Source organism: Pristiophorus japonicus, chromosome 3, assembly GCF_044704955.1.
Source record: "Pristiophorus japonicus isolate sPriJap1 chromosome 3, sPriJap1.hap1, whole genome shotgun sequence".
NCBI lineage: Eukaryota > Metazoa > Chordata > Chondrichthyes > Pristiophoridae > Pristiophorus > Pristiophorus japonicus.
The window spans coordinates 277,581,018-277,594,637 of NC_091979.1; the positions used below are offsets into that span (position 1 = coordinate 277,581,018).

General features: G+C 46.8%; 1 protein-coding gene across 2 annotated transcripts in view; it reads left to right on the top strand.

Moving 5' to 3' along the window:
• Window positions 1-13,620, top strand: part of dock1 (dedicator of cytokinesis 1) — an 816,280-nt gene that overhangs the window by 228,352 nt on the left and 574,308 nt on the right. For both annotated transcript variants that reach the window (XM_070876753.1, XM_070876754.1), the window contains exon 22: window positions 8,420-8,554. In XM_070876753.1, coding sequence (XP_070732854.1) covers window positions 8,420-8,554 — 135 coding nt within the window. The remainder of the gene's footprint in view (window positions 1-8,419; window positions 8,555-13,620) is intronic.

Consider the following 13,620-nt stretch of genomic DNA (forward strand, 5'->3'; position numbering starts at 1 on the left):
CCCCTTCCATCAACGACTATCTGCCTCACCTGTGGCAGAGATTGTGGTTCTTGTATTGGACTGGACGCCACCTGAGAACTCACTTTTAGAGTGGAAGCAAGTCTTCCTCGATTCCGAGGGACTGCCTATGATGATGATGATGACGATGACTACTTCACTGGAAATCCTGCCGCTCACATTTAGCTCCCTGCACTTTCATTCATTCTGCACCTTCTACCTCGTGAGCTCTACCACCCATGAGGACAAGAGCAGCAATGCTGTGGGAACACCATTACTTTCAAGTTCCTCTCCAAGTTACATGCCATTTTAACTTGGACATCCTACTAGATTTCACAGTAACTTGATCTTGAAACTCTTAAACATTGATAGGTTTCCATGGTGTGTCAGACGCCTTGTTGACCAAAATAAAAATAGTATTTGTGATTCGCACTTGATGACTCTTGAGGACTAGCCTTACTGAACATAGCTTTCTTTATTCTATGACAATAATTATCTTGGCATGTTGGAAAGACCCAGCTTGCTTACAAATCCTAACAAAGAAAACTTAATGAGGATCATATAAAGTTTATTATTAATAAGGCAGTCTAGTATGTAAATACTCCAGTCTTATAGACTGCTAGAATAGTGGGCTCAATTTTCCCGGGTCATTTGCGCTGTTTTTTTGGCGCGCGACGTTTTTTCTAGCATGGTGCAGTGTTTCGGGGTTGGTACCAAGCTTATTCTTTGTAAGATCACGGGTAGTGCGCACCTGTTGATGGAGAGGGGGGCGGGCGGGGGGGGCACGGTGCAGCAGGCGGCAATGTGGAGGGCCCAGCTTGGGGCTCTTCAGAGGCGATTGGAGTGGGAGTGGCAGTTGATTCTGTCAATGGGCACGGGGTCTGGACGTGTTCCCTTATTGAAGCAGCTAACTGCAACATGCCATCCCTGTTTCAATGACCTCCCTCATGTTGAGCAAAACTGTCTCATTGGTGATAGTGTTTGCACCATCTCTGACATTCCCTCTCTGATGTTCACTGACAGCACATCAGCTACTTGTGACATTCCCTCCCTCATGGTCACTGACGTGGTGTCAGCTGACTGAGATATTCGCTCACTCACGGTCCCGGACATCATTCCCATTTCTCGTGAGATTGCTGTTACTTCTCCCGACAGTCCCGCTACCTCATCACCCACCCCACTGATGGTGTCCAGGAGTGATTGCGTAAGATCAATGCTCGCCACACTCATTGCCATCATCTAAACCACATCTGTTAGATCCTGCACCTCAGGAGAGTGCAGTTGAGCTCTCCTTTCTCTCCTCTCCACGGGTGTGGCTCGCACCACACCACTGGGACCCGCAGCCTCGGAATGTGGGGCCCTGGGTGTGCCTCGCTGCACTCCATCACTGGAACCCGCAGCCTTGAACGTTAGGAAACCATGGAATGTCCCACCAACACTCAAACCACTAGTCACAGAAGGTGCTGGCACCTCAAAGGGTGGCACCTGTACCTCCACCAAAGTCAGTAAAGTGGTGGGGGCTTCCATCTGCATCTCCTCCCGCTCACCCCCCATGCTCTTGTTCTGGAGGGTGGGATTGGAAGATGTTCTTTTTAGAGAGGGTGTCTTTCTGCTCAGTGGGACATAAAAAGCTGGTCACATTTACAATTGCAATTCCATTGAATAAATGAAAATATTACTTACACTAACTACTTGATCAAGGTCCTGCCACTTCTTTTTCACTGGCCTCCAGATCTCGTGGTAGTCACCATTGCACAGTAATCTTCTGCAACTTGGTTCCATCGTTTCTTCATTTCTTTGGGTGGAACTTTTATGTGACCTCTGCTGGTATCCAGCACCTGCCATCTGTTCTCAACCACAGTAATTAGTGCCTCCACTTCATCCTGTAAGAAATTCTTGGTCCTTGCAACGTGTTGTATCTTGTATTGCTGCAGCTCTGATTTTTCCAATGCTCTCACACAGCACTCCGCCTCACCACAACTAGCTCTTTTTAAAAATGGCCGATTGCCAACCCGGAGCTGTACCGTGCATGCGTGTCCATTGAAATAATGTCAAAAATGTCACTATTTTTTGTTGCGCGTGCGCAGAAGGTGTGGCATCGTTTTCTCGGCGCAGACAGCAGGCTCCACCCACCAAGGCAACTGGACATGCTGCGCGGTGCCAGATTTGAATTATTAATCGGGGAAACTTTGGCAGAATATTTCTGGCACATTTCTGGCCTAGAAAAACGGGCATCACTCTCAAAATTCGGCAGAAAAAGGGCTTGGGCAAAATTGAGCCCATAGATTTGGATTTGATTCTTTAGATGGCAAGCTGTTGAGGTTGTGCAGAGAGTGGTTGGATTCTGTGATGGAGTATTTATGAATGTTGAACTACTTTCAAAGATTTTTGAAGACCCAGAATCCTTTTATTTCTGGTGTCAATGCAATGTTATTGCTCATACGGATGGAATTAACTTTTCTTTCTTCTGCGAGGCATTAGGAGCCTATATAAATCAGGTAGTTTCAAACCAGTAGGCGAGTCCGCGGCCCAAAACGTTCCATATTTTAGTCTAAAATTAATTGTCTTCCTTAAAGAATCCAAATGGATGCCTGGTATGAGAAATTGAAATGCTGCACCATTGAGACACATGTGCTATTACATTGGGCTCAAGTTTCCCTGGTCATTTGCACCGTTTTTTTGGTGGCTGCTGCTTTTTTTGCCGTAAGTTTTTAAATTAAAGTTTCCCCAAGGTGGCAGCATAACTGAGTTACTAACGATTTTTTTAGGTTAGTTTTTTTTGGCGTTACCTCATGTCTGCACCAGTTTTCGTCATTTTTCAAAGTTTGCCCCCAAAATTTTCTCCTGGTTTGGCGTATTTGGCCACTCCCGAAAAATCTTCTGGTGAGTTAAGAGAAAGCAGCGCACATTGAAAAAAAAGATGCCATTGTTTTTCATCGAAGTTTTGGAGGGAGATTAGAATACTTTAAGTATGCATAATAAAGATTTTTTTTTAACCTTGCAACGGAGTAGATGGAAGTTTGATGGAATTCTGAACTTTTTGATTTTTTTAAAACTCGTGCACCACCACCGAATGTCTTCAGACAGGGCTGGAGGGTCGCAGTGTTGGCCGGCAGAATCGGGCCCGCACACAGGCTCGGGGCTTGGCTACAAAACTAGCCCGGGGGGGGTGGGGGGTGAGAGAAGAAGTCACAAGACTGCAATAAGCCCGGGGGGTTGAGGGGGGGAGGGGAAGAAGTCACAAGACTGCAATGAGCCCGGGCGGTTGCGGGGGCGGGGGGGGGGGTGGGGAGAAGAAATCACAAGACTGCAATGAGCCTGGGGGGTGGGGGTGGGGGAAGAAGTCACAAGACTGCAATGAGCCCAGGGGGTTGAGGGGGGGGGGAGGGGAAGAAGTCACAAGACTACAATGAGTCTGGGCGGGGTGGGGGGGGTTTCCCAATCACACTGCTTGCTCAGGCCTGGGTGTGGTCCATGAGACCTTGGGGAGAGAGAACAAAGAGCCTGTCCTACCTGCCTGCCGTTTTGAGCTTCTTGCAAAGGTAACATTTAAGCATGGGGGCAATACTGACAATTCCATACCTTGTGCGAGCCTTCTGCATCATGATGCTGCGGAGGAGACGATTGATTCAGTGTCATCGCATGAGGAACCTCAGACTGTAGGGTGCTGGGCAGGAAGCCTTACCCACCTCGGGTATATCAAGACAGGCATTTGTATCTGCACCTGAGTGATGCAAACTGTGTTAGAAGGCTGCGTTTCTGCAAATAATTTGTAACAGATCTGTGAGTTGGTGAAAGCAGACCTGCAACCGAGAAGCATCAGGAGGACTGCTTTGTCAGTTGAAGTGAAGATTACAGCTGCACTTTCATTCTATGCATCTGGATCCTTCCAGACTACAACTGGGGATGTGTGCGCCATTTCTCAACATGCCATAAATGTCTGCATTCGGCAGGTGACTGTTGCACTATATGCCCGCATGAATGACTGCATAAAGTTCCCCATGACCGCCCAGGCAATGCGTGACATGGCTGTGGGCTTCTCCAGGATTGCTGGCTTCCCAAAGGTACAGGGCTGCATTGATTGTACCCACGTCTTCTTGTGAGCACCTTTGAAGGATTCTGAGATGTACAGGAACAGAAAAGGCTTCCACTCCATTAATGTATAGCTTGTGTATGACGACATGCATTGCATCATGTCAGTTGATGCAAGATACCCTAGCAGCACCCATGATGCGTTCATCCTATGGGAGAACAATTATATCTGACATGTTTCAGCAGCAGCCAGAAGGGCAGTGCTGGCTACTGGGAGACAAAGGGTACGGCCTCGCTACCTGGCTCATGACGCCCCTACGCGTAATCCGAATGGAAGCTGACCGGGAATACAACATGTCGCACATTGCGATGTGCAGCATCATAGAGAGAACTAATGGCATCTTGAAACAGTGTTTCTGATGCCTGGACCATTCCGGAGGCTACTTGCTATACCCTCCTGAGATTGTCGGTCACTGTTGTGTGCTGCATGCTGCATAACTTAGCCATCATGAGGCAGCAGCAGCTGGTAATAGAAGACCCACCTGCGGTGAGAGTGGCTGATGATAATGATGAGGAAGATGCAGCTGATAAGTAGAAGGACAAGGATGCCATGCAAGTACCTGAACCCGGAGCATGACAACGGAGGAGGGCGGGCCATTGTGCCTCTTTAACGATTGCTCGAGCCTTGCACCAACAGCTCATCCGTGAGCGTTTTGCTGCCTGAAGGCTCAGCGTCAACTATACCACATGGATCATGTTTACTGTTAGGACCTGTTCCGTAATGTTGAGTTGTGTTAATGGAACAAATTATGATATTATTATTCTTTACTTCAAAAGTTGTGTTGTTAATTGAACAAATAATGTAAATTATTCAGTTATAATGTAAAATATATTTTATTCAAAACTTTAACAAACATTTGTACTTAATTTTGATATATATTCTAATTTCAAACTTCAAAATTTTCAGTTAAGATCACTTCCTAATTTTAAGATCACTTACTAACTTTAAACTTGTAAATTTACATAACTTACAAAAAACTTTTAAGTTGTGAACAACAGTTACAACAGTAACAACAATAATAACAGCAGCAGCAAAGAAAGGCTGCACCCACCTTATTCTAAGACTGCCCGCCGCGCTTGTTCTTGGTGACTCCACCATCCCTTCCCGCAGGCGGTGGCACAGTGTTTCTGGGGTTGGTACCGAGCTTATTCTTTCTAACATCTCTGGTAATGCGCACCTGTTGAAGGAGGGGGAGGGGGGTGGGGGCAGGCAGGAATGTGGAGGGCTCGGCTTGGGAGTCTTCAGAGGCTGGCCTGGGGATTGGAGTGGGAGTGGCAGTTGATTCTGTCAATGGGCGCGGGGTCTGGCTGTGTTCCCTTGCAGCAGCTAACTCCAACATGTCTTCCCTCATGTGCTCTGACAGTGACTCAACGACCTCCAACATTCCCTCCCTCATGTTCACTGAGAGTGTTTGAACTATGTGACATTCCCTCCCTCATGATCACTGACAGCGCACCAGCTACCTGTGACAGTCCCTCCCTCATGTTCACTGACATGGTTTTAGGTGACTGAGATATTCCCTCACTCATGGTCCTGGACATCGTTCGCATTTCTTGTGAGAGTGTTATTACTTCTCCTGACAGTCCCGATACCACATCACCCACCCCACTGATGGTGTCCAGGAGTGATCGCGTAAGGTCAATGCTCTCCGCACTCATTAACATGTGAACTACATCTGTTAGATCCTGCATCTCAAGCGAGCTCTCCTTCCCCTTCTCACCCTGGGTATGGCTCGCAACATCCCAGTGGGACCCGCAGCCTCGGACAGTGGGGCGCTGGGTGTGCCTTGCTGCATCCCACTGGGACCCGCAGCCTCGGACAGTGGGGCCCTGGGTGTGCCTTGCTGCATCCCACTGGGATCCGCAGCCTCGGACAATGGGGCCCTTGACGTGCCTCACTGCATCCCACTGGAACCCGCAGCCTTGGACGGTGGGGCCCTGGATGTATCTCGATGCACTGCACTGGAATCCCCAGTCTCAGATGCTGGGAAACCATGGAATGTCCCACCAACACTCAAACCACTAGTCAGGGAAGTGGCTGGCACCTCAAGGAGTGGCACCTGCACCTCCTCAAAAGTGAGTACAACAGTGGGGGCTTCATCCATCCCCTCCCCCTCCCTCTTGTCCACATCCCCATGGTCTGGAAGGTGGGATTGGAAGATGTTCTCCTCTTCAGGCTCGTCCTTGTCTGAATCTGCTGCATCGTCAGGGTTGGCCTCAAGTTCTGCAAAATATAATGGAACAGTCAAATGGTTAGCAGCAGAGGGAGGGGGTTGGTTGGCATGAGTAGGCTTTCACAGCGCAGGCAGCAGGCTGATTTGAAGGACCACGATGAATGATAGCACATTGCATCAACTGACGGAGACATCCCCATGAACCGAAGCATGGCTAGCCCGCGCAGTACTTAACATTTAGCAAAGCCAGACTGTAGAATATGCAGGACTTAGCCTCTCCCTCGAGTGTGGGCCCAGCTTGTGCAGTAGTGGTTGCTTTTCTCCAGGCAGGACCCATCAAAGCAGCTTCAAGGGTGTCAGTGGTTGCAAATTTGCCGGACCTCCTTCTTTTCGAGTTCTTTCCCTTTTATTATGTGCCACTTTCCTCTGCAAAGATGAAAATACAACTTTTTAGAGAAGGTGTCTTTCTGCTAGGTGGGACAAAAAAAGCTGGTCACATTTACATTACAATTGCAATTCCATTGAATGAATTAAAATATTACTTGCATTAACTACTTGACCAAGGTCCTGCCACTTCTTTTTGCACTGGCCTCCAGACCTTGGGGTGGTCACCATCGTACAGTAATCTTCTGCATGTTGGTTCCAGCGTTTCTTCATTTCTTTGGGTGGAACTTTTATGTGACTTCTGCTGGTGTCCAGCTCCTGCCATCTGATCTCAATCACAGTAGCTAGTGCCTCCACTTCATCCTGTAAGAAATTCTTGGTCCTTGCACTGCGTTGCATCTTGTATTGCTGCAGCTCTGATTTTTCCAATGTTCTCACACAGCATTCAGCGTTCTCTCACACACAACTGGCTCTTTAAAAATCGCCGATTGCAGACCAGGAGCTGCATTGCGCATGCGCGCCCATAAGAATAACATCAAAAATGTATTTTTTTCATGCATGCTCCACCCACCCACCCCACCCGCGCCCCGAGGCAACTGGACAGGCTTTGTGGCACCAGTTTTGAAAAATACAGCGGGGAAATTTGACACAACTATTTTTTGAGTATTTCTGACCTGGAAAAACGGGCGTAACTCTGGCAATACACCAGAAAATGGCTTTGGGCAAAATTGAGCCCATAGTATTTGCAGCACAGAAACAGGACATTTGGCACATCAGGTCCATGCCAGTGTTTATGCTCCACATGAGCCTCCTCCCATCCTTGTTCATCTAATCCCAGCAATATACCTTCTATTCGTTTCTCCCTCATGTTCATATCTAGCTTCCCTTAACTGCATCTACGCTAGTTGCCTCAACTACTCCTTGTGGTAGCAAGTTCCACATTCTAACCAATCTCTGGGTAAAGAAGTTTCTGCTGAATTCTCTATTGAATTTATTAGTGACTATCTTAAATTTATGGTCCCTAGTTTTGGTCTTGTCCACAAGTGGAAACATCTTCTCTACATTTACCCTCTCAAATCATTTTCTAATCTTAAAGACCTCTCTCAGGTCTCCCCTCAGTATTGCCTTTCCTCGAGAAAAGATTCCCAGCTTGTTCAGTCTTTCCTGATGGGTATAACCTTTCAGTTCTGGTATCTAGTAAATCTTTTTTGCACCTACTCCAGTGTCTCTATATTCTTATTGTCATTTTGAGACCAGAACTCTGAGGCTAGGGTTAAGATAAATTGATTCGACAAAGTAAATAAATCTGCATCAGACTCGCGTGCTTTGAGCTGAAACTGAATATAAAAAGTCTTAAATGTTCCATTCTCCAGCGCTAACATCCTTTGCAAAAATTCACAAAAAATGTTTTGAATGATGTAAACATACTTGTAGTTATTTAGATTGTGGGCAATATTTTTGCTCAAAAGAGATGCCCTGAAGTAGAGGGGCACTGAGTTGCCAGTTTGCTGTGAAATTCGCAATAGACTTCACTTATACATCACTTGCTTACCTGCCTGAAAGCGGGTCACCATCTAACACAAGAGGTGCATATTCCAGGGGCCTAACAGCAGTAGAAAATTTGTTTTGGGGAAAAGGTTGGTGGGAAGAGGCTGCAAGTCAGGCTTCTTGCAGATTTTATATATAATGAAATGTTTGGATTAATTTGCTAAAACAGCACAATATGTAGAAGTGATATGCTTTGACCTGATTAAGTCGTCATTTTTAAACAGGAAACTTACCACAGTATTGAAAAACTACGTGGACAACTCCGAGAAGCCTAATGTGACAGACCAACTCTTCAAAGCAATGAAATCCTTAGAATATGTCTTCAAATTCATTGTTCGTTCGAGAATACTCTTCAATCAGTAAGTATTAAGTTTGCTGTCATGACTTTATTCTTGCTAATGTACTCATGAACCCATAGAAAATGTTTCAAAATATATTTTAAGATGTTTCTGACTAATTACATTTTCTGAACTGAAGGTATCCTCAGCTACCTAATTTTACTCAAAACTCGTAGGCCTCCGCAATTGCGCCCAGACTACGTGGCTTAAAAGATCGCTGAATTGTGGGTGTGAGTGAGTTTCATCCATAACTCAGTTATGTCCAAGTCTCCGTGCTCTTTTATGTCCATCCATCAAACCTTCTGTCCAAATGAATCTCCGTCCAGAAAACTGTCCGCCTGCGCCCCGACTTTCAAATGTGTGTATCCTCCAATTGTGCCTGTTCGAGAGTCTCAACATTGTGTTCAGATTTTCAGGTGCAGCATTTTTCTCTGCTTTTAATTCCAATTTTTTGGGTATTTTTTAAAAAAAATATATATATTCCTCACCAAGACCTGCTTTGTATTATTTGTTTCTTTCAATGCATCTTTATGTCAAAGTATAAGTCACATTAAAATGAAGAAGTTTCCCCGATTGCAGGTTTGTAAAAATGCTGTGCCTGATGTGCAGGACTCGTGGTTAAATGAGTTGAAACTTTAAACTTTTTCAGACATAAAGAAGAAATGTACCCTCTGGACTTGATTCTTTCAGTACTCTCCTGGCCGGCCTTCCCTCTTCCACATTTCATAAACTTGAGCTCATACTGCTCGCCCATCACCACTGTACTTGCTGACCTAAATTGGCTCCTGTGGTCTTGCCCCACCTCACCCCCATCTCTGTAGCTTTCTACAACCCTACGTCAACTCTGCGATCCTTCAGATCTGGCCTTTTGTGAATTCCTCACACCTTTCGCCCCCTTCTCCATATGCGCGCAAGCATTCAGTCATCTAGGCCCTAGGCCATGAGCACATAATCCAGGCTGACAGTTCAGTGCAGTACTAAGGGGGTGCTGTTTTTTACTGCTGAGATGTTAAATTGTTCTCTCAGATGGACGTAAAAATCCCATGACGCTATTCGAAAAAGATCAGGCGAATTCTCTCCCGTGTCCTGTCCAATATTTAATGCTCTTACCAACATGACTAAAACAGATTATTTGGTTATTACTATATTGCTGTTTGTGGAACCTTACTGTGCGCAAATTGGTTGTAGTATTTCCTACATTACAACAGTGAGTATACTTCATAAATACTTCATTTACTGTAAAACGCTTTGGGATGTCCTGAGGTTGGGAAGCCAAAATAAAAATGCAAGTTAGTTTCTGTCTCTTTTTCTTTCACACTCTCACTCCCTTTCTCATTCTTTCTCTCTTTCTTTCTTCCATTCTTTGGCCCCAAGTTTCCACATGATTTGCTCCTGATTTTTAGGAGCAACTGGTGTAGAACGGATTATCTAAAAAATCGGAATTCTTGTCATTTAGTTTGCTCCAGTTCTAGTCAGTTAGAACAGTTTCACTTTGGAACAGAATTTTTTTTTCAAAAGGGGGCGTGTCCGGCCACTTACGCCTGTTTTCAAAGTTTCGTCAGTGAAAACTTACTCCAAACTAACTTAGAATGGAGTAAGTGAAGATTTTTGTACGCTCGAAAAAACCTTGTCTACACTTTAGAAAATCAGGCGTAGGTTACAAATCAGGCGTAGGGAACGGGGGAGGGGAGGTTTAAAGGGAAGTTTACAAACATTAAACACTTCAGTTTTACAAATAAAGAGCCATCATCAATAATAAATGATAAAAACATCAATAAATCAACCAATAAATCAATCAAAAAAAATTAATAAGAAAGAATTTTAAAAAAATCAATAAATAAAACATTTTCTACTTACCGACTGCAGCACCGGGAGCCCTCCAACAGCGCGCTGGGATGCCCCCCCCCCCAGTGTGTCTCTGTCAGTGTCTCTATCTCTCTGTCTGTCTGTGTGTGTCTCTCATTCTCTGTCTGTCAGTGTCTGTGTTTCTGACAGCGAGGGTAGAGGGAAAGAGGGGGGGAGAAGGGGGAATGGGAGGAGAAGGGGGATAAAGGGGAGATGGGGGGAAAGGAGATGAAGGGGAGATGGGGGGGGAAAGGATGATTGGGGGGGGGAAGGGGGGGGAAAGGAGATGGGGGGGTGGGGGGGAAGGAGAAGGGGGAGGGAGGCTGAACGGGCCGGGCCCGAGACTTTGGGCAGGGCCCATCCCCAGCACCAGATTTACAGGTAGGTGGCGTTGGGTCGGGTCGGGTCGGGGGGGAGGTGGGAGGGAGGTCGGTTCGGTTCGGTTCGGGTCGGGGGGAGGGAGGGAGAGGGAGGTCAGGTCGGGGGAGGGAGGTCAGGTTGGATCCAGTCCGGGGGGAGCAGGAGCGGGAGTCGGGTCGGATCCAGTCCGGGGGGGGGAGGGGGGAAGCGGGAGTCGGGTCGGGTCCGGAGGCGGCGGGGTGGGGAGCGGGAGTTGGGTCCGGTCTGGAGGCGGGGGGCGGGAAGCGGGAGTCGGGTCGGGAGGAAGCAGGAGCTGGCCGTGGGAGGAGCCTTATTCACGCAGCCCCAGTGAGGCCATTCGGCCAGGGCTAGGGGCTGCGTGCTTCGGGCCCCTCCCACACAGTTTCGGGCACCTGGAGCTACTGCACTTGCGTGCCCACTGTAGCGCGCATGTGCAGAGGTCCCGGCACTGTTTTCAGCGCAGAGACCTGGCACCGCCCCCTACAGCTCCTGCTGCGCCGCGCCGAGGGCCAGAGGACGTGCAGGGAGGTGGAGAATCTGGAGGGTTTTTTTAGGCGCACTTTGTGGCGCGAAAAACGGATGTCCAGGTCGGGACTGCACCGTTCTAGGCGCGGCTCGAAACTTGGGCCCTTTATCTCTTTCTCTCCTACCTTCTGTGCATAAATGTCTCTTTTGTGTCTTATTGTCCAGAACCGGCGACAATACTCAAGGCATGATGTGACCAAAGCAGTATATATTTTGATCATGACTTTCTCTGACTCATAGTCTTCAGTTCCTTGACTTTGCTTGCTTTTCAGCATTGGTTGAATTTATTGAGTGTCTAGTCAACTTAGACGGCTAGGTCTCGTTCACTTTCCATCTTAGCCATTTCAACACCTTTCTCCCAATCTGCAGTAATTTACATTTGTTTGTATTAAATTTCAGCTGACATTGTTATGCCCACTTATGGATATTTTTAAGGAGGCTTATTGGGCAAGGTCTCTTCCCCTCTCTTCCCTCCCCACCTCCTGAATATATGTTGACTGCTGTTTTAAGTGATTATTGTATAGATAATCCTCAACTTTACTTCGAATAATTGATTCCATTATTTTACCCAGAATTGAATTAAGACTACCATATTGGTCTGCAGTTTTGTGTAGATCTGTTTTGTTATTTTTGAAAATGGGTTCTATTTGACTTCTTTCAATCTATTGGCACCTCCCCAGTGTCTAGTGACTTTGTCATAATGATCATCACCCCTCACAAATCGCTCTGCTCTCTGGTATAAGTGTCCTGCGTCTAATAAGTTTGGGCAGTCTTAATTCAGCTCCTAGTGGGCATGGGCCCACAGAATAAAACTCTCAATTCAATATTAATTGACACTATTACCTAGAAATGGCAAGAATTGATGGTGTGGGAAATGATTAAAATATCTCACTGACTGCCATAGCCAGAGGCTGTTCTTGGTGACTTTGACTGAAGCAGTATGGTGCATATCTCCAATAATTTTGTCAATTTGATCCATTGGTATTTTTATAACTCATTTACTTGGCTTGCTAATGTTAATTTAATCCATATGGACCATTTCCCATATCTCGGGAGTCTCTTATCAACAAGAGCAGATATTGACGACGAGATTCAACACCGCCTCCAGTGCGCCACGCAGCCTTCGGCCGCCTGAGGAAAAGAGTGTTTGAAAACCAGGCCCTCAAATCCACCACCAAGCTCATGGTCTAGAGGGCTGTAGTAATACTTGCCCTCCTGTATGGCTCTGAAACATGGACCATGTACAGTAGACACCTCAAGTCGCTGGAGAAATACCACAAACGATGTCTCCGCAAGATCCTACAAATCCCCTGGGAGGACAGACGCAACAACCTCGACCAGGCCAACGTCCCTAGCATTGAAGCACTGACCACATTTGATCAGCTCCACTGGGCAAGCCACATCGTTCACATGCCAGACACAAGGCTCCCAAAACAAGCGCTCTACACGGAACTCCTTCACAGCAAGTGGGCAGAGGAAATGTTACAAGGACACCCTCAAAGCCTCCCTGATAAAGTGCAACATCCCAACCGCCACCTGGGAGTCCCTGGCCAAAGTTTGCCCTAAGTGGAGGAAGTGCATCTGAGAGCATGCAGAAATCAAACGCAGGCAGCGGAAAGAGCGTGCAGCAAACCAGTCCCACCCACCCTTTCCCTCAACGAGTATCTAACCCACCTGTGACAGGAACTGTGGTTCTCGTATTGGACTGTTCAGCCACCTAAGGACTCATTCTTAGAGTGGAAGCAAGTCTTCCTCGATTCCGAGGGACTGTCTATGATGATGAATCCATAGAAGCACAGAAACCTAATTCAACAGTCTGTGTTTATATCTTGATCAATGATGTTCAGGTCTAGAGTTATGTTCTTGTTCTAATTGAATGTCTGCATTTTGATTGTTGCTCTTTGGGATAGATGTACAACTAATTCGCAAGATAGTGTAACTGATTGGCAGTCAACCAGAATGAAACAAATTAAATTAATTGCTCTTTGATGTTCTCTGCATTATTTCTATCAGCTGAGTTCTATCTTTTTGTATACAAGTGTAAAAGGCTGCTGTCACTATAACTTACATTTGCTACATTCTTAGGGCCCAAATTTCGGGCCACGCCTAGAACGGCGCAGCCCCGACCTGGACGCCCGTTTTTCGCGCCACAAAGTGCGCCTAAAAAAAACTTCCAGATTATCCGGCTCCCTGCTGGTCCTCTGGCCCTCGGCGCGGCGCAGCACGAGCTGTGGGGGGCGGAGCTCGGTCCCTGCGCTAAAAACAGTGCCGGGACCTCTGCACATGCGCGCTACAGTGGGCGCGCATGTGCAGTAGCTCCAGGCGCCCAAAACTGT